General features: G+C 38.5%; 3 protein-coding genes across 8 annotated transcripts in view; 1 reads left to right on the top strand and 2 right to left on the bottom strand.

Annotated features, from left to right (window-relative positions):
- Positions 1-120: 120 nt before the first annotated feature.
- Positions 121-7117, bottom strand: LOC6643238. Of its 3 annotated transcripts, XM_023176263.2 has the most exons (6): positions 7001-7117; positions 6630-6752; positions 6103-6571; positions 4748-6042; positions 3107-4114; positions 2432-3043 (listed from the first exon to the last, which is right to left on the bottom strand). In XM_023176263.2, the coding sequence occupies exons 2-6, from the start codon at positions 6730-6732 to the stop codon at positions 2490-2492; spliced, it is 3429 nt and encodes a 1142-aa protein (XP_023032031.1). In that variant the 5' UTR covers positions 6733-6752; positions 7001-7117; the 3' UTR covers positions 2432-2489. The 3 variants fall into 3 exon arrangements, with proteins under 3 accessions (XP_023032030.1, XP_046865605.1, XP_023032031.1); XM_023176262.2 differs by lacking the exons at positions 2432-3043; positions 3107-4114 and adding an exon at positions 121-2329 and having other exon boundaries at positions 7001-7105; XM_047009649.1 differs by lacking the exons at positions 2432-3043; positions 3107-4114; positions 7001-7117 and adding an exon at positions 121-2329 and having other exon boundaries at positions 6630-6967.
- A 1553-nt stretch (positions 7118-8670) lies between these two features.
- On the top strand, positions 8671-10225 carry LOC6643239 (proteasome inhibitor PI31 subunit). Of its 4 annotated transcripts, none has more exons than XM_015178243.3 (5): positions 8671-8749; positions 8860-9133; positions 9190-9486; positions 9602-9720; positions 9777-10225. In XM_015178243.3, exons 2-5 carry the CDS (start codon positions 8945-8947, stop codon positions 10012-10014), a joined length of 843 nt encoding a protein of 280 aa, XP_015033729.1. In that variant the 5' UTR covers positions 8671-8749; positions 8860-8944; the 3' UTR covers positions 10015-10225. The 4 variants fall into 4 exon arrangements, with proteins under 4 accessions (XP_015033729.1, XP_015033727.1, XP_046865604.1 ...); XM_015178241.3 differs by having other exon boundaries at positions 8672-8749; positions 8976-9133; XM_047009648.1 differs by having other exon boundaries at positions 8672-9133.
- Positions 10226-10640: 415 nt separating this feature from the next.
- The window catches only part of LOC6643240 (transcription activator MSS11), a 34206-nt gene continuing 24301 nt past the window's right edge, over positions 10641-20545 (bottom strand). Inside the window, exons 4-10 of the mRNA XM_002066194.3 lie at positions 15457-15529; positions 15065-15232; positions 14730-14928; positions 14261-14607; positions 13323-13407; positions 12939-13238; positions 10641-10937 (exon numbers count right to left, since the gene is read on the bottom strand). Of these exons, the coding sequence (XP_002066230.1) occupies positions 10828-10937; positions 12939-13238; positions 13323-13407; positions 14261-14607; positions 14730-14928; positions 15065-15232; positions 15457-15529 (1282 nt within the window). The 3' untranslated portion in view covers positions 10641-10827. The remainder of the gene's footprint in view (positions 10938-12938; positions 13239-13322; positions 13408-14260; positions 14608-14729; positions 14929-15064; positions 15233-15456; positions 15530-20545) is intronic.

The raw sequence follows: 20545 nt of genomic DNA, 5'->3' as shown, positions 1-20545 counted from the left end.
TTCTTTGAAATAAGCCGCAGGCTACTCTAGAATTTCGTCTTATTATCTAAATTTTGAAAATAGTTCAAATTACAATTAAAAGCTGCATTAAAACAAAAAAAAAAAAAAAGAAATAGCAGCTACTAAAATATCTTATGTTTGTATATTATATATATTTATGAATCATTGCTCCAACATAATTTTTTGACTGTTTAGTTCTTTAACAATGAATTCGTTTTCCATATTTATATACAATTACATAATGATAATCTGGTCATCAATTATCTGACACACGCAGATAATTACGACACATTTTTCTTTGTCTATAATGCTTTGGAAAAAAAAATTTACAAATTTCTCCTTTTGTATCCAATTTCCGAAGTTTTTGAAAAAAAGTAAAAAATTACAAAATAGAAAATTTATGAAAATGTCTCACAAACTAGTTAAGAAAGTTTCGTTGTAGCCGCTGCTGCCGGTTCATTACTGCTAACGGTTTCTTTCATGGGTTTTGGTGCGTTCTTGCTGTCTTTACTTGAGGCTGCGGCTTTTGCAGTGGTTTCAGTCTCTGGAAGATTATCAGCTGCTGATAATGTCTTATCCTGTTCGCCATTTTCATCTGCTATTTCTTGCACAGCTGACGGTTTTGCTGATTCTTCCTCCGTTTGCTGCTTTAAATCCTTTTTGGGACTTACTTCGTCGTCTTTCTCATGATTTGGATTTTCCTTAGTTTTTTGGTTTTCTTTTTCTTTGTTTTCTGGGCACTCACCTTTTCCCTCTTTGCAAGGACTTTCTTTTGCTTTCTTTTCAGGACTCTCTTTTTTTTGCTTGCAAGGACTCTGTTCTGATTTCGTTTGAAGAACTTCATTTAGTTCTTTGCTAGGACTTTTCTTAATTTCTTTTTCAGGACTTTCTTTTACTTCTTGGCGAAGACTTTCTTTTGCTTTATTTTTAGGACTCTCCTTTACTTCGCTACTAGGACTTTCTTTTTCATCCTTCTCAGGGCTTTTTCTGCTTGCACTTTTTCCTGGTTTATCCGCAAGGGTTTCTCCAACATCCTTTACAGGACATTTAACTCCTTTGGCAGGACTTTCTTTTGCTTTCTCCTCAGGGATTTCTCCAACATCCTTGGTAGAACTTTTTTTACTTTCCGTTTCAGGGCTATTTTTTACTTTAAGGCTCTCTTTGAGTTCCTTAATAGGACTTTCTTTAGGTTTGTTTTCGTGTGGTTTTTTTACTTCCACTTCGAGGTTTTCCGTTGTTTCCTTGCTTACTTGCGTTTGTCCATCTTCCTTGCTCGAAATTTCTTTTACTTTGCTAGGACTTTCGTCTGATTCCTTAATTGCGTTTTCTTTTATGTTCTCCTTGGAAGTTTCTTTCTCCTTTAGTTCTGTACTCTCTTTGATGACATCAGTTTCTGTGCTGTTTAATGGTTGTTCTTTTTCTGTGGTTGAAATTTCCTCCAAATAGGATTCTAAAACTTCCATTTCCATTGGTTCCTCTGATTGTTTATCCTTTTGAGTTTCCTCTAAGATTATGTGGTCATCAGTATCCGTTATGTCCATACTCTCGACAGCGGCAGATGCTCCAGTCTTTGCATCATTCTCATTAACTTTTTCCTGTTCTTCAGAAACCGGAGAAGTTTCCATTGCTTCAGAGTCATCTTTATCGCCGATTTCCTTTTCATTTGAGACTGTATCATCTTTCTCACATTGGTCGATTGGGGTTTTGTCTTTCTCGTCCCTAGCATTCTCATCTTCTTGATTGTCATCTGTTGCTTCCCGATTTTCAGTCTCAATTTTTAGTTTGTCACCTTCTTGCAAGTCCTTTGGAAGAGTGTGCTTTTTATGATGTTGTGCCATCCATTTGCGAGCTACTTCAAAATCTTCTTCGGCACGACGAAGTTTAACCACAACCTTCATTTTCAATTTTGGATCCGAATTCTTCAACTCCTCCAAGCGTTGTTTCTCCAATTGTAGTAGAGCAGGATTCGGTTTGTTGGTTGTCTTTTTCCGTGGTTGCTTCTTCTTAACTTCACCTGCCGCCTCTGACATATCAACTTCCAGAAGACTGGCCAAAATGGATGAACTGAATGCAGCCACATCAATATCATCGATGGCAGCAGGCGCAACAGGAACGTTGATTCCAGTAATGCTGGAGTTGGAATTTTTACCCACAAGTTCTCTTTTGGGAGCAGCCGATGTTACTGATGTGATTTTCAAAGTACTTTTCGATGTCACCGTCGATGTTGTTGGTGTTGCATCTTCCTCGTTATCCGAATCAATGGTAATGGTATCCGTTTTGGGCTCAACAATTTCAATCTCATTATCCTCATCGTCGCTGGCTTGTTTCTCTGCAAATCAAAATCAAGATATTGTAATTATTACACAACTATTAAATAAAATAAAGTACTTATAGTTAGCTAACAAGCCAAACAAATGGTCTCCAAGATGGATGGGATGGATGAAATTTATTTTATTTGTTTAAGAATCTAAAACTTAATTACTAATAAGTTAAATATTTAAAAATCTCATTTCTTCGAGTGGAAAATTGGATCTTAATTTCCTTAGAGTTTTCTCATTGGGATTTGGATTTCTTTCCATTTCCCGGCAATAGCATTCATATGCAAACTTGGCCATTTGCCAGCGCAGTTTACAGGAACGAGCATCTCTTTTGAACCTGGGCAAACGTCGGGATACCTCCGGCCATAAACGCTCACGGGCTGCCACATCGTTATAGTCTGCATGGCGGGGATTCCAAAGAGTTGGATATGATCTCATGGCCAAAACCAATTGCTGGACAAATGGCTTATCATCGGGCATTTCTCGTAGTTTGCTAGCTACGGTTTTGGCATCGTTTACTTCACTGTAATCCTGGAGCGGTTCAAACTCATCGCGCAAGTCTTGCTCGTCAATTTTGTAGAGAAAATAAAGATTAGCCAAATACTTTGAGTATTTCAGTTCTAGATTAGCAAATGTCCGTTTGTCTTTGATGGTTTTGAGTCGAAATGATTTATACATTTCATACATTTGCTGCCACCGTTCCACCAAATACTCGCAGGGATAATCTAAGGTGTAAAAGAAGTTGTTAATGGTTTTTTTTTTGTCTCTATTGTCAGCTTAGTACTTACTCGGAGCAGATTTCCAAAAGTTCAACCAAAGCGATTTACGTGTCTGTTCGTCTATGCTATTAAATTCCGGATCAGTTGACTTGCGCCATAATACTGGATGACTTTTGGCAAAGTTTATAATGCGCATATCAATGCTACGCACCTCCAACGGTCGCGTCGGAGCACGGGATGTGGTTGTAGTTGCTTTTGGTGGTATTTTGTGTATTGTATTCTCGATGGCATCAAGTTGCTTGCGCTCAAAGCCATCACCATCGTCTTCACCACAATCGACAGGCATCCAATCGATCCGCGTGGTATCGCGATTGGCTAAGTAGTTGGTGGCCTTATCAAAGTAACCCTTAAACCGTTTACCCTGCTTAAGGCGTCGCTCGATGCGAAGATAACGCTTGCGTATGTTCTTCCAACGTAATTTGATGTTGTCGCCACGTGGAAAATGACTAGCAATCACGCGCCATTGCTTGCGGGTTACTCCCTTCTTGCCATAGTCAGGGTGTTGTGTACACCAAATGGAGGGATATTCCCGCAATAGTCGTGTAAGTTTACGGTCATAGGCATGAGCTTGTTCATTCCGGTTCATACTCTCCTCAGTGCCCAGTTCGCCATAGTCCTCATTGTCTAAACTATCATCATCATCATCGTTGTCATCACCATCATCATCATTTTCGTCATCATTATCATCGCCATCGTCACCGTCATCATCGTCCATATCTCCGTCATCATTTTCATCTACATTGTCATCTTCTTCCACTGCTTCATCATGTCCAAGATTATCCATTGCCTTTTGCTCCTGTTTGTCATCCATTCTCTCATCTAAGTCTTCATCCTCTGGATCGCCTTCAGCTCTTACACCCAACGGCATAAGAGGTGGCAATGGTTCACTACAATCTCCATCTTTGAGATTTGCATGCAAACTCTTGCGATATTCATAGACCTGATTATGAAAACTATTACTTCCGGTATTGAAGAGATCTACATCATCCAGTTTGCCATAACAGACGTATTCAACAGCTGCAAGAAAGACAAGAATGAGAGAGTTTGTTGCTAATTTAACGTCTAGGAAAAACTTTGCTTCTGGTTTATCTATTCCATTGCCTTTTTTGTTTTCAATTTTAATCTTTATAGTAAGTATTTTCGTAAAACACATGGACCAAGCATTAAGTAAAATCAAAATCAAACCAGATTGATGAAGCCAAGGTAATGGAACTCGCAGAGTTTTTCATAAACGTAATCAATCAATATATACTTACATCTTGGACTCTCCCGTCGGGGAAAAGAAAACAGGCAAAAAACAACACACATGTTCGAGAACTAAGGTATTTTTTTGTTTAAATAAATAACTACGTAAACGCACGCCCGTCCATGTGTCGAAAATAGTCACCAAATTTTTTACAAAATAATTGGATAAACTCATCTAAAACTTAACTCTTCTTTACAATATGACAAATTTCAAAAAGTTGTCTCAAGAAGTAAATTTCTTTATGTAGTCTTTTAATTAAATCTATAATGCCGAATCTTTCTTTTGAAATCCTCAAATATTTAAAATCTAATGTAAAGTAAATTACTACCGACTTGAATTTAAGTAAAATTAACCGACATAGATATAGCTTCTTAAGAGTATTGAATTAATATGATGGAACTTACCGGCAGCCAGTTGACCATTTTCTAGACTATTCGCATCATTCTTAAATCCCATGTCTCTCATATCCACAAGGCACTTCTCCTGTAGATGCTTAAATCTGCCGATGGCGTAGGTCATTAGGTAGGACATGTGAATGTATAGTTCCTTAAGATCGAGATAACTACGGGCCTGATTGTAGGCGTTCGAGTTAGTGAGAGAGATCACTTTGCCAGTGAGATGAGTGCAAATGTCCATTGCGCTAAAGATTTGCTCTTGCAGCTGGGTCCGAGATTGGCCAAAAGCTGTATTGGGATACACGTGACGCGCCAAAGTGGGCGTTTTGGTGGGCACAGGCATTGTAATAGTAGTAATGGCCGGATTGGGTCCTCCGCCATTCGAGTTGGATGGCTGTGCATGTGGAGCTGGCGGTGCCTGTTGGGCAGATGATATACTGCTTATCCGTACCACTTGGGGAGCACGCTGTTGTTGATTCGTCTGTGGGTTATATATGCCCATGTTGTTACCAAAATTTGAGGGTCGGCCGGGTCCAGGCGGTGGAGGCAATCCGGGACGCTGTCGTATAACAACTTGAGCCGCTCCCGGAGCGGAAGTAGAGTTCTGTGAACTAGGAGCTTGTACGGCAGGGGGTAATTGGCGCTTGACTTGAATCAGACGACCATTTGGTAGCCGATATGAATCTTGCTGGGCAGCACTATTCAAATCCACTCGGAAGCCATTAATAGTATGGAAAACTGGGCCAGCGCTGCGCACAGAATTGGGCACCAAAGTGCGTCGCATCACATTGTTGCCAGCCCCGGGGGCAGCATTAGCTGGCGGAGCTGTCTGGCGATAGCGCATGCCGGAACTACTCAGTACAAGTGGTGGCGGTAAGCTGGAGCGTGGGGCTCCATTTGAGCTGGTTCCTGGTCCGCTATAATTCTGTTGTACAGTGAGAATTCGTGGGGTTGTAGTGATGTTCGATGCTGGTACGGGAGGACGTGGTGTTGCCGCTGCCTTTCCAGACACAGAGATGTGGCAATCTGGTTCCAGCATACTAAGAAGATCTGGAGTGCAGACCACTTCATCATTGGAGGATTTGGGACGTTTGGCCGCTGGACTAACACTGGGTTTAACTGCTACACGTTTTCCAGGACCAACAGCAGTGCCAAGACTTCGTCTCGAAGTATTCGACTCTAAACTCTCCATGGAATCTGATAGGCTACTAGCTTTGGATTTCGCTAAACGGCAGCAATGGCAATTATCCTTGTTTAGTTGACGTCGATGTTCCCCATCGGGTAGACGCAGGGCTTGGAGGCCACTAGAAGAAACAAATGAAAATTAAACAAAGGGCTGGAAGAGATTAGCTTGTTGGCTTTACCGCTTTTGGGCTTTTATGTAGTTAATCAGGGCCCAATGCTGCGCACGCAGGGGCCACAATATTTTTGGGGTACAACTAAAGCAGTTCCAATTCTCATTCTGTTCAATGTCCAAAATTACGCCACGACTTAGATTCTTGATGATGCACGACTTGCAGAACACATATGGACACGTAGAACAGCAGTAAACTTCTCCGCCCTGTCCGCACCATCGACAGTATAATTCGGAACCGTCCTCACCCTTAGAGAACTCTCCACTATTGTAGAAGTCATGACACTTAACACAGTGCGTTACTCGCAGAATGGGATGCATCCTAATATTGTGCTCCGCACTTGGCGCAGTCCCAATATGTACACGGCAAACGGTGCAATGAACCTTTCGCTGATTGACTCCGTCCACAGTGGGGTACATTTTGAGGTAGAAGCGACGTTCCTCCTCTGATAGGCTGGAGTGCATCTCAAAGTAGGAACCTGCCAGGAGTAGGAACACTTAGTATAATCAATTCTCAGGCTGATCGGTTCCACTCACCTGTGAAATCCACATCTAGTTTGAGCATTGGCGAAGGCGACGACATGGCCCTAGATGAGCCGGAGGCCACCACAGACATGTCGTTAATGGGAGTGGTGGTCATCTTGCCGTAGATTCCTCTACCTGGTCACACGTGCAATTGAGAACAATTTTTTAAATACAAAAAAAACAAAAAAAAACGGCGCGATTTATATTTCTGCGGGTGCTTCTGTGTGTGCGTGTGATTGCATGTAATTTTTTTATATGCGTTTTTTCGCAACAATAACTAACACTGAAACGCACACACATCAAGCGCGCCACTTTTCATTGACCGGCAAAAACGAATTTATATTTTTTTGTTAAATATCAACTTTGGAAATAAAAATTACTACCTTAAAATCTTCAAATTAACCTTTTCTGACGCCTAAAGATACGATTTTTTTTTTTCACTCACACACGAGCTGTCATTTCGATTTCCAATATGGCAGCCGCTTCGGCTTGAGCCGAACAATAAACGAGTTTGATATTCAATACATACACGCCTGGATATATAGATGTAGAGTTGGTAGATCTTAAAAATCTTGATCTTAAATTTTGTAATAAAATCTGAAAAACAAGACAGCATGATAATAGACATTTAACAATCAATTCCTCAACAAAAATACAAAACATATTTTAAAGCTATTGGGGGTATTTAGTCAGTTACGAAGGTTAAATAAAGTATTTGGCATAATCTCATAATATAATTTCTATTTTATAAACTAGTAGATTCATTTATTTGCAATTTTAAGTCGTAAAATATAACATTTGGTTGCCTGACAACCCTAACACATATTGTCATCTCGTTTGCTCTTTCAGAACAGCCATAAGGAACCGAGTGAAAACTTTGTTTTTTATTTTTTTGTTCTATTTTTATGAAAAGTTTAATTTTGTTTTTATGTTAGTTATAATTATTAAAGATAATACAACTTCTTTTATATATCATTAAGACTTTCGATCAGTTTACAACACTGCTGAACATCTACTGTGGTATTTTTCAATGGAACTAGTTCATTCCTATATCGCTGTTCTCGCACTTAGTCTATGATTAAGTCTTAACATATTTGCATACATGCATATAGTTGCTTTACTAGACATATTTATATTAAGGGGAATCCAACAACCGTATATAGTGTTCTTTAATATCGATGACCTAATAGATTGTAATCATTTTTGGAAGTGACAAAGCAGGTGAGTTGACTCATATATCTAAAAAAAAATCGTATAATCATACTAGCTGACCCGGCCACGCATTGCTGTGCCTAATAACAGACAAATAATTAGCAATAAATTAAAATTTCGACTATAATTTGAGATTTAAACTATCCTATCTCTCAAGTTAGATCGAACTGCACATGGTGTGCAAATTTTATTATAATCGTTTAAGTGGTTTAGGAGTTCATTGAGGACAAACATTGTGACACGAGATTTATATAGTATGTATATTATATCAAGATATAACAAAAATAAAAAAAACATTATTCGTTAACCACAATCCTTTCCATAATCTGCAAAAATAAAGAGAATTTTATCATTTCTACTTATACTGACTTTGTATTTGTGTTTTACTCAACACTAAAAACAAAGGAAATTCGGGATATTACGGACATTGGTCCAAGAAACACCAAACGCCGACTTCTGAAGGTGGATATATGTATTTAAACGAAAGAGTTTCGTCAATTCTAAGAATTCAATTTAAGCGTCAACACCATTTTTAGCTAGAAACGAATCAAAATTGTGTTGGGCCGTGTGAGGTTAATAGTATATGTCAGAACGGATCAGGAAATTTCACTGGCACGGGATTTTGTTTGTGGGAGTTCAAAATTTATTATTATTGCCAGATGGAGATATCTTTAAAATGAAAATTTGGAATGGACGATTTTCGCAATTTAAATTTCATTTTTAAATACTTTGTAATTCAGATTTTTTTTTAAATTTTGATCAATTTGAACTAGTTCCGAATTTTAACACAAACGGGTCACACTGAAAAGAAAAATATAAATAATAACAAGCATCTCTAATTTTATTTTATAAAGGTCGGTATCGTCGGAATAGCTGCGTCATTTGTTGCAATTTTCGCGATTTTTCGAAACAGTAAACAAGTATAGTATAAAAACTCCCCCAAAGTATTATGACAAGTCTCATTGTATGTAATTTTATTTTCATTCTGCACTTTCATTTCCATCAAATCACAAAAATCTCAAAAATCCAGCCTGTCAGCTATGTTTTACATTGATTTCTAATTGCTTGTCCCCGAGAAAAATATTAAATATCTGTGTTGCTAATAACATCAAACAATGGAATCATCAACTTCTTCTGCTGCCGCAGGTGCAAAATCCGGCATGGTGGAGTTTTTCTACGGATGGGACTTACTGTATAAGACAGTGAATTCCGACGTTCACAAAAAAGCTGATTTATTAATCGCTCTGGTCCATTTTGTGCTCACCAAGCACTATAGCTTTCGATGTTTGGGTATTGGCGATGATGTGAGTAAACCTGGAAAATATGTTGCAGTCGCATTTTAATTCCAACTTTTTTGTAGAAAACATTGCCAGAAGAAGAGGCAGAGTCGGGCAGTGAGCTACTGCCGGATGATTGGAATTCGGATGATGCCAAGTTTTCCCTCCGCTATGTGAATAATAAAACTCTCTATCTCCTACTGGGACACATGACCGAGGATGCGTTGCTTATCAATTTGTTGGACACAAATACGAAAAAAGTGTCCAATATATGCATTGAACCAGAGAATCTAGTAATTGAATTGAAGGGTCCCCTAACCAATATGATTCCTACAGTATCGGAAATTGTGGATCGTTTCCGCAAGGAGCTGTTAGAACCGGTAAGGCTGAGGCTCACTATATCTGTTATTCCATAGCAACAGCCAAAAAATGGAAATCTGTCACAACCGCGGTGATGTCATTCACAATCGTACTAATTTGTACTTTTGTTTTTAGGTATTTTCAGGGAATTCTAAAGAACAAACCACGCAGACCACTTCAAATACAAATACAAACACCAATAACCCAGCACGCGATATAGATCCCTTACGCGTTACCGAACCCAGAGGACCAGGGTAAGATTCTGCTAATGTATATAATTAGATAAATTTCATTTTTCTATATCTTTCAGAAGTTTTATGCCATTCGAGCCTCGCCCTTTTGGCTTTCCCGAAGTTGGCCGCGGCGATCTGGATCCCTTAGCTCGCGGTGGTCCTGGTAATTTGTTTCCCTTTGATCCGCGTCCTAATGCTCCAGGCGTAAGGCCGCGATTCGATCCATTCGGTCCACCAGATAGAAATATACTTGGCCGTGGCCCAAATCCAGATCATTTCAGACCGCCAAACTGGGAACCCGACTACTATATGTAAGGGAAATAAGGGAATACAGCAGTTGAAATCATTTCATTTGGCTTAATTTTAAACAAACAAATGCAGAGACGAAAAAAAACAACAACAGCTAAAACAGAAATTGAGATTTATTTTCTCTGATTATTTTTATTACTGTTCAATACAATTACACAGAATACAGATAAAACGAATAAAAAATAGAAAGTTGTTTGCGCTGCACTTGAAAAACATATACATCTGTTTATTATTATATGCATATTCTAATTTTCTTTTTATTTTTTGTTGTGAATTTGTGAAAGCAGAAATAAAACCTAGGTAGAACTTATACATTGAAATATATCGGTATATACCAAAAAAAATTTTACAACATTTGTAATAATGGCTAGTAAAGGTGTTTCTTTTTTTTTTTTTCTTTTTTATTAAAATATGCAATCTATTTTTTAAATGATTGATTGCATTTTTTAAATTTTCAAGTGCATAATCTCAAAATAACTGCAAATTTAAGTATTAGAGTTTCATTTTTTTTTTGTTTTTGTTTTGTTGTCCCTATTCTAATATTATATGTAAAATAATATTTTGCTAAATTAATATATAAAGTATGTAATAATTATTTTTCTTGATAAGCTGATTGACTTAAATTAGCATTGCACTCAGAGAAAACAAAAACAATAAGGCTAGAATCAAGATATATATGTATATTGTTATTGATTCGTTGATTTGAATTGATTGTTTTGTCCGAGTGCCGCACTCGTCAGCTGATTAATTAAAATAGTTTCTCTATATTTAATCATACAAATAGATAAGATTGTGCCTGGATGTGAGTGATCCTGTCACTCAGTCCCATTCCCCAATAAACATGCGTGGAGTGGGCACATAGCCGCGTGTTGGCAGCGGTAAATGGCGTCCATAGATGTGATTGTATGGTGATTCAACAAGCTCGGAATCTACAAGAAGCGCAAATTAAAATAATATTAGACAAGACAAATATTATGATTTAATCAATGCCAGCTAGTTTATGGATTGACTTTGCTGATACTGATTAGATCAAATTATTATATCCATCCAAAGCATTTATAATGTGATTATGTATGTACAATGAACGTTAACAGTTTGCTGTCCATAATTAGGAGTAGGAGTCCAAGGTTTTAAGTTAGTATAATTCGTACAGTTTAGTTCTCTAACCGGGTATATATATATATATAATGCAGGTAGATTTTTTGGATGGGCTAAAACAATAGGCAGAGGTAGGTACGTATGTATGTATTTACAAGCCCTGCCCCCCCATTTCCAACGTAGATTAACCCAAATATCTTCAAATAACCTCATAATGTATCTATATATAGATCAATAGTCAAGTATTTGGATCTTCTTCAGACTAAGACTACGCGGCTTGCGCGGCTTTAGATAGCCATAAATGGATTCCATGTCGCTGATGTCAAGCCGGCTGGCAGTTCGCCCAGTTCTTTGAGTTGCTAATGCTGGATGAGCTGGAGGCAGTTTGGCATTGTTACTGGCTGAACCTGCCGCTGCTGCTTCCATTGTTGCTGCTGCTAAACTCTTTGTGGTTTGTGCTGCTGTTGCTGCTGCTGCTGCTGCTGTCGTTGGTGATGTTGCTGATGTCGTTCCTGTCGTCATTGTGGTCGTGTGTGTTGTTGGTAATGTTGTTATGTTTGTTGTTGCCGTTGTTGTTATACTTTTATTTTTATTATTTTTGTTTTTCAAAATGTCGTCATTGTTTTTCATGGCGTTGCTGTTGTTGCAAGTCGTTAGCTGTCGCTTGTTGTTGTTGTTGTTGCTGTTATTGCATTTGCTGTTCTTGTTGCCATTGCTGTGGTTGCTATTGGCATTGTCATATCGTCTTTTGTCAGTTTTTTGAAATTGCTGCTGCTGCTCCTGTCGATGTCGGTCTCTGCGCCAACTTGGCGCTGGCAGCATCGGTGGCTTCTTATTGTTATAGTACTGGACCTTGCCCATATCCATAGAGTCTATGGAATTGCGCACTCTTTCATAGATGTTGGCCGCCGCCGCCGCAGCAGCCGCCGGTGTTGCCGGTATCGGCGCCTTGGCCACAATACGCTGCCTTCCCCCATACATGTAAAGTGAACCTTCTTCATTTGGCTGCTCAAAGAAACTTTCTGTCGACTGCGACTTATTGAGCATGGCAGGAGCCTGAATCTGCCTCAATTGGGCACGATCCACATACAAGCTGTCTCGTACATGTTGGTGCTGCTGCTGTTGCTGCTGCCGATGTTGCATGTCGTCAATGTCAAAGTCCAGGTCAAAGTCATCGTACTCGTAGCTGTCATCGTTGTTGTGGTTGCAATTATCGTTCTCCTGTCCCTGATCGAGCACCGAAATATCACTCTCGCTACACCATTTCACCATGCCGGCCTGCTTATCCATCAGTCCACCGCTTAACCGCTGATGTCGTCGCAATTGCTGCTGACTAAGACTTCGCTGGGGGCGTGCCGGTGGCTGGGCTCCACAGAGCGGGGCCAGGGCATAACAGCTGACGCAATTGCAAGTCAAGCTTTCCGCCTCAGAGGGACGACGATGACGACGTGTGGATAGACGGCGAGCGACTCCAACGCCAATGTTATCCTCCAGATTATCATAGAAGGGTTGTGCTTGGGATTGAGGCAGCTGCTGCTGCTGCTGCTGCTGATGACGCAGTCTTCGCTCACAGTGGTGACTGTGGTTGTGCCGGTGACGATGGTGTTGGTGGTGCTGATGTGGGTGTGGGTGTTGTGCGTGAATATACGAGTGCGGATGCAAGTGTTGCTGCTGTTGTTGGCTATGTTGCTGCTGGCTACGTGCTTTAGTTGCTGTGCTTTGTGTCTTGGTTGGTATTAGGTCCGTTGGAAGTGATTGTGGTTGTTGTTGTTGTACTTGTAGATGTTTTTGTTGATGTTGTGGATGCGGATGCATTTTATGTTTATAAATACCTATGCCACTCTCATAGCTGCGAGTCTGCCAAATCTGATGATGATGATGCTGTTGTTGCTGTTGTTGGTGGTGAGCAGCATGCGCTGCCGCTGCCATCAATTGTTGTTGCTGTTGTATATGATGTGGATGCATGCCATGTATGATCGATGTCTTCTTCTGACTAAGCGTTGTGATGCCAACATTGCCATTATTATTGGTCATACTGATGTTATTGCCGTTGCCATCCCTTTGATCCTTTGATTTGGATGATTTGACAAAGTTTGGCACACGAGCCCGTAGACCACAATAGTAGGGATCGTCTGGAGAAAAAAACACGAGATCAACAGAATAAAGAAGAAGCTCCTAAAGAATTAAACCATCCATAATAAATATGTCAACTTTACCATATTTCTTATTATCTTTGCCCTTGTCGGATTTGCCTCGTGACAATTTGATGCGTGTTTCCAAATCAATGTCATCGTAGTCCGGCTGTAAATGGCAGAATCGAATACTAAATTAGTCAGTCATAAGAAACAAATTTTCGAATTAGTAGATATTTTATCAACAATTATTTATATTGTCTGGGGCACGGCGCACCTTTTCATTGATATCTGAGCGCCATCTATGTAAGTATTTAAATATTTGTATGTATATCAACTGCCAAAGTTACTGTTAACCATAACTGTGGCCAGGCCAAAGACATTGCCGTACGGTCGTTGGGCCCATTGGCAACAGTAACAGCAGCAACAGCAACAATACAAAGCCAACCATCGGCAACATTCCGTGCATATTAATTACACGCGATTCGTTTGCAGTTATTTGTTGCTGCTGTTGCTTTTGCTGGACTATTGCTGTTGTACCTGTTGCTGAAATTCGAATATTATTGAATGCAAACCAATTGCTCGTTGAAGCTCAACGGCGAAATCCAAATAGTTGTTGTTCTTGTTGTTGTTGTTGCTGCTGCTGTCGCCGCAACAAGTGGCCTGGTATTTTTACTTTTATTTAGCCACTTCGCAGAACCTACAACAGACATACAGTCAGTGAGGCAAGGCAAGACAAAGCAAGGCAAGGGAGAGGCAATGGAGCTGGATTACCCATTTTGCAAGTGCCCGCGTTGCTCAGGTAACCAAGCATGGCCAGCTCTGGCTAACTAAGTAGCTAACTTACTAACTAACTAACTTACTAACCTAAGCAGCAGTTGCCACACTTCTTTTTGTTTTATTTTGTGTTTTTTAACGCTCCCAAATTTGTTCCCCAACACTTTGTGTGACTTAAGCAACACAATTCGAAATAGAGACAAAGACAAAATGTGTTGCTGCAATTGAGTTTTTAAATCACTCACCTTTGGAATCATATCGTGGGCATTATAGACATTATCCCTGGGCGGCAATTTGGGTGGCTTCTCGCTGCGTTTGTGAGCCAATTGTTGCGTTTGGATTAGCAATTGTTCTCGTGTGGCAGCAACATGACCATTTCCATTATTCAAATGTTTACCCAGATGCTGTTGTTGTTGCTGCTGCTGTTGCTGAAGAAGATGTAGTTGTTGCTGCTGCTGTTGTTGTTGGTGGCTGCTGCCAAAGCCAGAACTACCCGAACTACCGCCACTGCCATTGCCAGCCACACTATAGGGATCCTCATCAGGTATGGGTATACGCGGACGATTCTTAATATCTACAATTGGACGTTGAACTAAACAAAAAAAAAAGAAAAGAAAACAAAAATGAGAATGAAAATGAAAATAGTCGAAAAGAAGATGAGCCAAATGCCGGCTGTACAAGACAATACAAACGACAAACAACCAATTGTCTCACCTGGTGGCAGTTTGCTCTTTAGCATATCCATGGCTACCACATTAACAATAAGCACCCAAATGGGGCACTCCAAAATGTCATTCTCTGACTTGACAAAGGCCACTGCCGATAGGCATTGCGTCTCCAAGCGGCGACGATCTGGATAGGCACGACGCAGTTCACGATTCACATTCGATTGAAACTTTTTCATGTCGAATAGCTATAGATAGATACAGAGGTAAGTTTTGTTTTTCGTTAGTGAGTGACAAAAGGAATTAGTAAACATTTAGCAAATGTTGTTCATAAACAAATGGGCCCCCAAAAGCTAAAAATTTCAAACTTTAAACTACAATTACCTTGACTATTTTTTCGCTTTCGAGCGCCTGGTTTGGCAGCTTTAAGATTTCGGCACCAATCGATGTCTCCTCATTGGGTTGACTTGCTGTGCTCTTCACATAGACATTGCTTTTGGCATAGCGACGTACAAGTATATTTCCAGCATCGTCCATTTTGATTTTGACACCCTGTGTGTGAGTGTGTGTGTAAAAGTCAGATGATGAGAAATTTTTGCCATGAAAGTTTATTTTATGTTCTTTCCCTCTTAATGGATAATTCTTGTAAGATTTTTATTCGCTTGGAATTTTGGTTAATTATCTTATCAGAGAATTAATTGAGTTCTTTCGTCTTTTGATGGTTTGCCATAAACATAAAAACAAAATAATTAAAGTAAACATTTTACTTCACTTACCTGACCAATGATGCGCTTCATTTCATCCGTTTTCTGATCTCTCATGGGATTGTCAAAGCCACAAAGTCCAATGCTAAAATCAAAATAAATGTAATGTAAAGAAATCGTTTAATAATTATCATAATAACAATAGTACTTTATTAATTGCAAATCAATCAGCTGTAGTATTAAGCCAAAAACGGCAACAGTTGCCAAAAAAGTTGCCACTTTGCAGCTCCATTCACTTTCGATTGGTGCTGGCCTGGTGTCTTTGGCTCTGTCTCTGGCTCTGGCTGCTGCTGGTTTTGGCTTTTGGGTGAATGGTGACTCACTTACTCACAGGTCTCCAAGTCTCTGCTCGACCGCATTTTGTTGTTATTAAACGTTTGACAAAACATTCCATGTCTATATGGAACTGTTTGCTTGCGAGTGCTGTGCATTCGCCTGCCACAAATACATTTTGACAGTGATTTATATGCCACATGCTGCAAAGTGTGGCAGCTGCCGAAAAGTTTTCACATTTGCAAGAGTCTGTTATTTTTTAATTGCTAGCAGACACAACAAATTAAGGTTGAGTCATAGCTTGATTTTTGAATTCTTAGACACCAAATACTAAACTCATATTCAGTTCAAATTATGATGAAAGCGCTCATTAAGACACTTTCTCAGTGAGAGGTCAAGAAGCCTTTTTCAGAAGCATTTTCTACACTTAGAGAAATGGCTAACTAGAGTGACAAATTTTAAAAAAGTAGAAAGTTTGATCAAGCTGAAGAAATGCTAAAAAAAAGGCCGATTTCAGTATTTATCGTCAAGGATTCTCATTTTTGGGTTAAGTCATATTGGATATGGACTGGAAAATTCGTATTTCGTTTTTGAGAGCATACAATTCGATTTTTTATAGAACATATGTGGTACTTATATTGTCAGGCAAATGTGACAATATGAGACAAAGAGGGAAAGGTTTTCAAAAAACGTTATAAATCGCGGTACAAAATTTAAACACAGCCATGAGGCAAGAGGCAAAAAAAAAAAATATAATAATACTAACAATAATAAACAGTATGCAATTGATGTTTAGTTAAATTTTAAGCTAACTCTTTTAACGAGAGAAATTATCTTTAATGAAATAAAAAGCTATCCTATTATCTAAATAGTTCCATTGAATTGATATCAGAAACATATTTAAAGAACTCATTAGCATTTTGTAATGCTATCTGAAAGTATTTCGAACTTATACATTTTTTAAGTAATTTTTTTTTTAATATAAAAACCTTTCGTTTTTCTATTTGTGCATATTAAAATTTTAATGTTTCTACAAAATTAAACATTTAATTTGAAATTTAACTGTTTGGAAAGTTTCTTCAAGTGAGATTTTTCATGTAATCACAGCGCAATCATTTTCAAATGAACAATAACTTTTATTTGAATAGAGTATAAAAACTTTGTATGAAATATGCAAGGAACCGGAATAATTTTTGGATACATAAATAATAATTGCCAAAAAGCTGTATTTATTTATATGCAAACGATAAAGTATCACCTTTCCACCTTTTGTTTAAAAAAGAGTTGTGCCAACAAAATTGATTGGATTTGTACAAGTTATGACTTTTGGGCAATTGCCTCGACTATGGGGTAGCTCTAATTTAGTTTTTTTCGATCACCATTCACTTTGTTGTTACATAATTTTTAATATAAATCAAACGCCAAATCGAATAAATATAAGAATAAACTATTAAACTAACTGAAATAATTAAGGATTGAGGAAAATTAAGGTGCTCAAGCTTATTTCGTTAAGTTCTTAAAGTTAAAGTTAGTTCAAAATTTTTAGTATTGAACAAGTGTAGCTTGGGGGAGATTGAGAGCGGCTTTTGTTTGAAATTTGCCTGATTTGTTTTTTTGTTTTTAGTGTCTTGATTGCTTCTTGCTGGTCGGCTTAAGGTCGTCATCATCAACGTTGAAAATGTCGGCCGAAATGCTAACAAGAAGCTGCAGAGGAAGCCGCCAGCCCCCGAAGCGGCGGTTAAAAACAATTGAAACCAAGCTAATTGTAATTGTCGTTTGCAAAAAGGCCACGGCAAGATGTTGTTGCTGCTGCTGCTGCTGCCGCTATCTGTGCATATCTAAGCATATGCTGCTCCTGTCTAAGTCTATGGCCCAGCCTGTAGTTCAGTTTCAGTTCTGAAGGCATTCACTTGATGTTGCTCTCTGTCACTATTATGCTTTATGTTAATTTGTATAATGAAGCATCGAAGGTAGTAGGAACCTTAAAAGCAACAGCAACAACAACAACAACAACAACAACAATTGCCGTTAGCATCGCATATCGCATTGAATCGAATTTGGCATTTGGCCATGTGCTTTACTATAGTTCTAAGCGTAACGTCTGCCACCGATATTTAGTGTGCTGCTGGTGCCTCTAGTGCAGCTAGTTGCCTCTGTTGCCTCCGGTGCCGATGTTGCTGGTGGTGCTGGTGCCACCGACGCGGTCGCTTGGCGTTGATTTATTGGCTAAATGGTTGTAAAAACCGTTGAAATGTGTGTCAAAGTTTTCCATGAAAACGAAATGAAATCGACATGAACGGGGCGCCGAGGCTTATTCGTCTTCATCTTCATCATTATCCGCCACCTTTCAAGGTTGTCTAAAAGCGGATCTGCAGTTCTTTGTTTTGTAAATGCTTCGTTTAATTCAGATACAGAAAATGTTATTAAAATTGAATGCCACAGGCAGACAAACTGACAGGCAGATGAGCAGATGAAGGGTTCAATTAATTAAATACCGAAAATGGGAGAGGAAATCTCTTAGCATAGATTATGAGCAGCAAAAAAGAGGTCTAGATAGTTTGCTATACTCTATGTTTGGTATAGTCTATAATGTTTGATTTTCTAAAGGGGTTAATACTCCCATTATACAAAACATTTTATTATAAAGTCTAATACTGGAACTTGCAACAAATTGATAGACACAAATTGAAGCGAAAACAAGGCAAATTAATTTCCCTAATTTAATTTAATTAAGATGGTCGTACTTAGTTTCCAAAAAAGAACAATCTTTACTAAAAAATTCGTTTGTTTAATGTTTTATTGTTTGTCCTTTTCGGCTTTAAATATCGATGTGTAGTATAAGCAAAATAATATTCAAAGCAAAATGCTGGACAAAGTGGTATAATTCCTTTTTGAATTTCTTGGTACTAGATTAATTTTGAAATAATTTAATGCTTGTGTACTAAAGGTAAAACTTAAACAAGTTCGTTTCAAGAAATTCTCTATAAATAGCTGCCAAGCTAAGCGACCCTTTTGTAAAGGGTATGAGCCAACGACCAAAAGCACTTTACAAAAATTGCAGAGTTTGAGTTGATACAAAAGTTGCCTTATGCATTCACTTTATGCAGTTACACATACATATCAGATGCAAGGTCGTCTAGTACATACATATAAAATTTTATATAAAAAACAGAAGAGGTAGAAAAAAAAGCAAAAACTGGACTTGACACGCCTAAATGAGCCACAGCCAAGTGACGGTTTGTTGCATTTTTGCGGCTGCTGAGATGATATATACACACACACACACACACACAAAATGAAATGAAAGCGAGAGTCTAAAAGCAAAAAACGGGTTAAGACCATTTTCGAGTTCAAGTTAAACATGTGCAGTGGGTCAACTTGATGAAGCGAGGAGGAGCCTTCTTCAAGGAAGCGCACAAAAATGCAACTGCAAGTAACGGCAACTGGTTTCCTCAACGCTTTGACCTGAGGCTAGTTATACAGTATTTTTTTCTCCCCTACTTCTCCTTCTTCCTCTTCTTCTACTTCTCCTTTTTACCTCTTTTTTTTTTGTTGTCCGTGCTAGGTTAACCGGTTTAGATTGGCTATAAATATCATATCAAGCGCAAAAACAAAAAAAAAACGAAAGACTTAAGCAACAAACTTGGGAGAGAGACAACTTTCAGTCACTTTGCCAATCAGAGTATAAAAACTATATAAGTACATATAAATAGGTTTCCTACTGGGTATGGCTTGATTTAGCTCTCATTTATTCGCTCACACATTTAGTAGATTTCATATCTAATTAGATTATGGCTAATTACAGACAAAGTCCGCACCCTAGGTAAATGGTCCATACAAGGCCAACGTTATGTCCGTTTGTGTTCTTGTCTTGGCACACACGTGCCAATCTCCCCCCAAAAACCCCACCCAACTACATAGCCACTTCTATTGTATGTGTGTGCGTCTGTTAGGCGATTAAACAGAAATTGCGAGCAACCTTGGCTTGCCTCCGGGTCGCGCCTTATTTGCCTTACTTTTTTCCGCACGAAACAAGCCCAAAAAACACGTCACAAGAAAAAAAAAAACAAAACAAATTCAGTTTCAGTATGTTGCAATCTCTCTGTGGCTATTATGATTTGATTTCATTTCAGATTCAGTTTCAGTTTCCCAGTCGCATGCAAATTTGTATTTAAATTTGATTGGGGCACCGCCACACGCCCACCAACAGCAGCTAGCCATCAAGCCACCATTTTCGAAAGAAAAAACGAAAAAAAAATTGTCATAAAAAGCGTAAAGTTTTTATTTATATATATATATGTATATATATTGGCGCCATTTCAATTATTGCACAAAACGCTGGTTAAAACTTGTAATTGAGCACCCTCTTAAGGATTGGCCATTAATTAAAAAACAAAAACTCGTTGAGAGACTATGGGTGCTACAGGGGTTCAGGCATCAAGTAGTAGGGACACTTAACACGCACCCACTCACCAAGTGCAAAATAAAGGAACAGCAGGCGAAACTCTAATTAATTAAATTTACATGCAGCAAAACCAATACCAACAAAACAACTGAGTCATGCAAACAAAAGTTTTGATGTTGCACCTTAGTAAAACAAAAAAAAAAATAAAGACAAAAAACGATGGTGAAATGCTCTTTAGAGTATTGAAAACTATCTAAACTCTTTATAGTGGATCGAAGAAGTTCAAAATTGTATAATTTAGTTCCCACAATCGTATCTTATTTCAAACTTTAAGATCTTTGATATAGACTCTATAGAAAATCAAGTGGAAATTATATAATACTAACTTTTGAAGATCTCTTAAAGATGCATTTACCATAAAAA

This window comes from Drosophila willistoni, assembly GCF_018902025.1.
Source record: "Drosophila willistoni isolate 14030-0811.24 chromosome 2L unlocalized genomic scaffold, UCI_dwil_1.1 Seg168, whole genome shotgun sequence".
Taxonomy (NCBI): Eukaryota; Metazoa; Arthropoda; class Insecta; order Diptera; family Drosophilidae; genus Drosophila; species Drosophila willistoni.
This window is presented reverse-complemented; position numbering and strand designations above follow the sequence as displayed.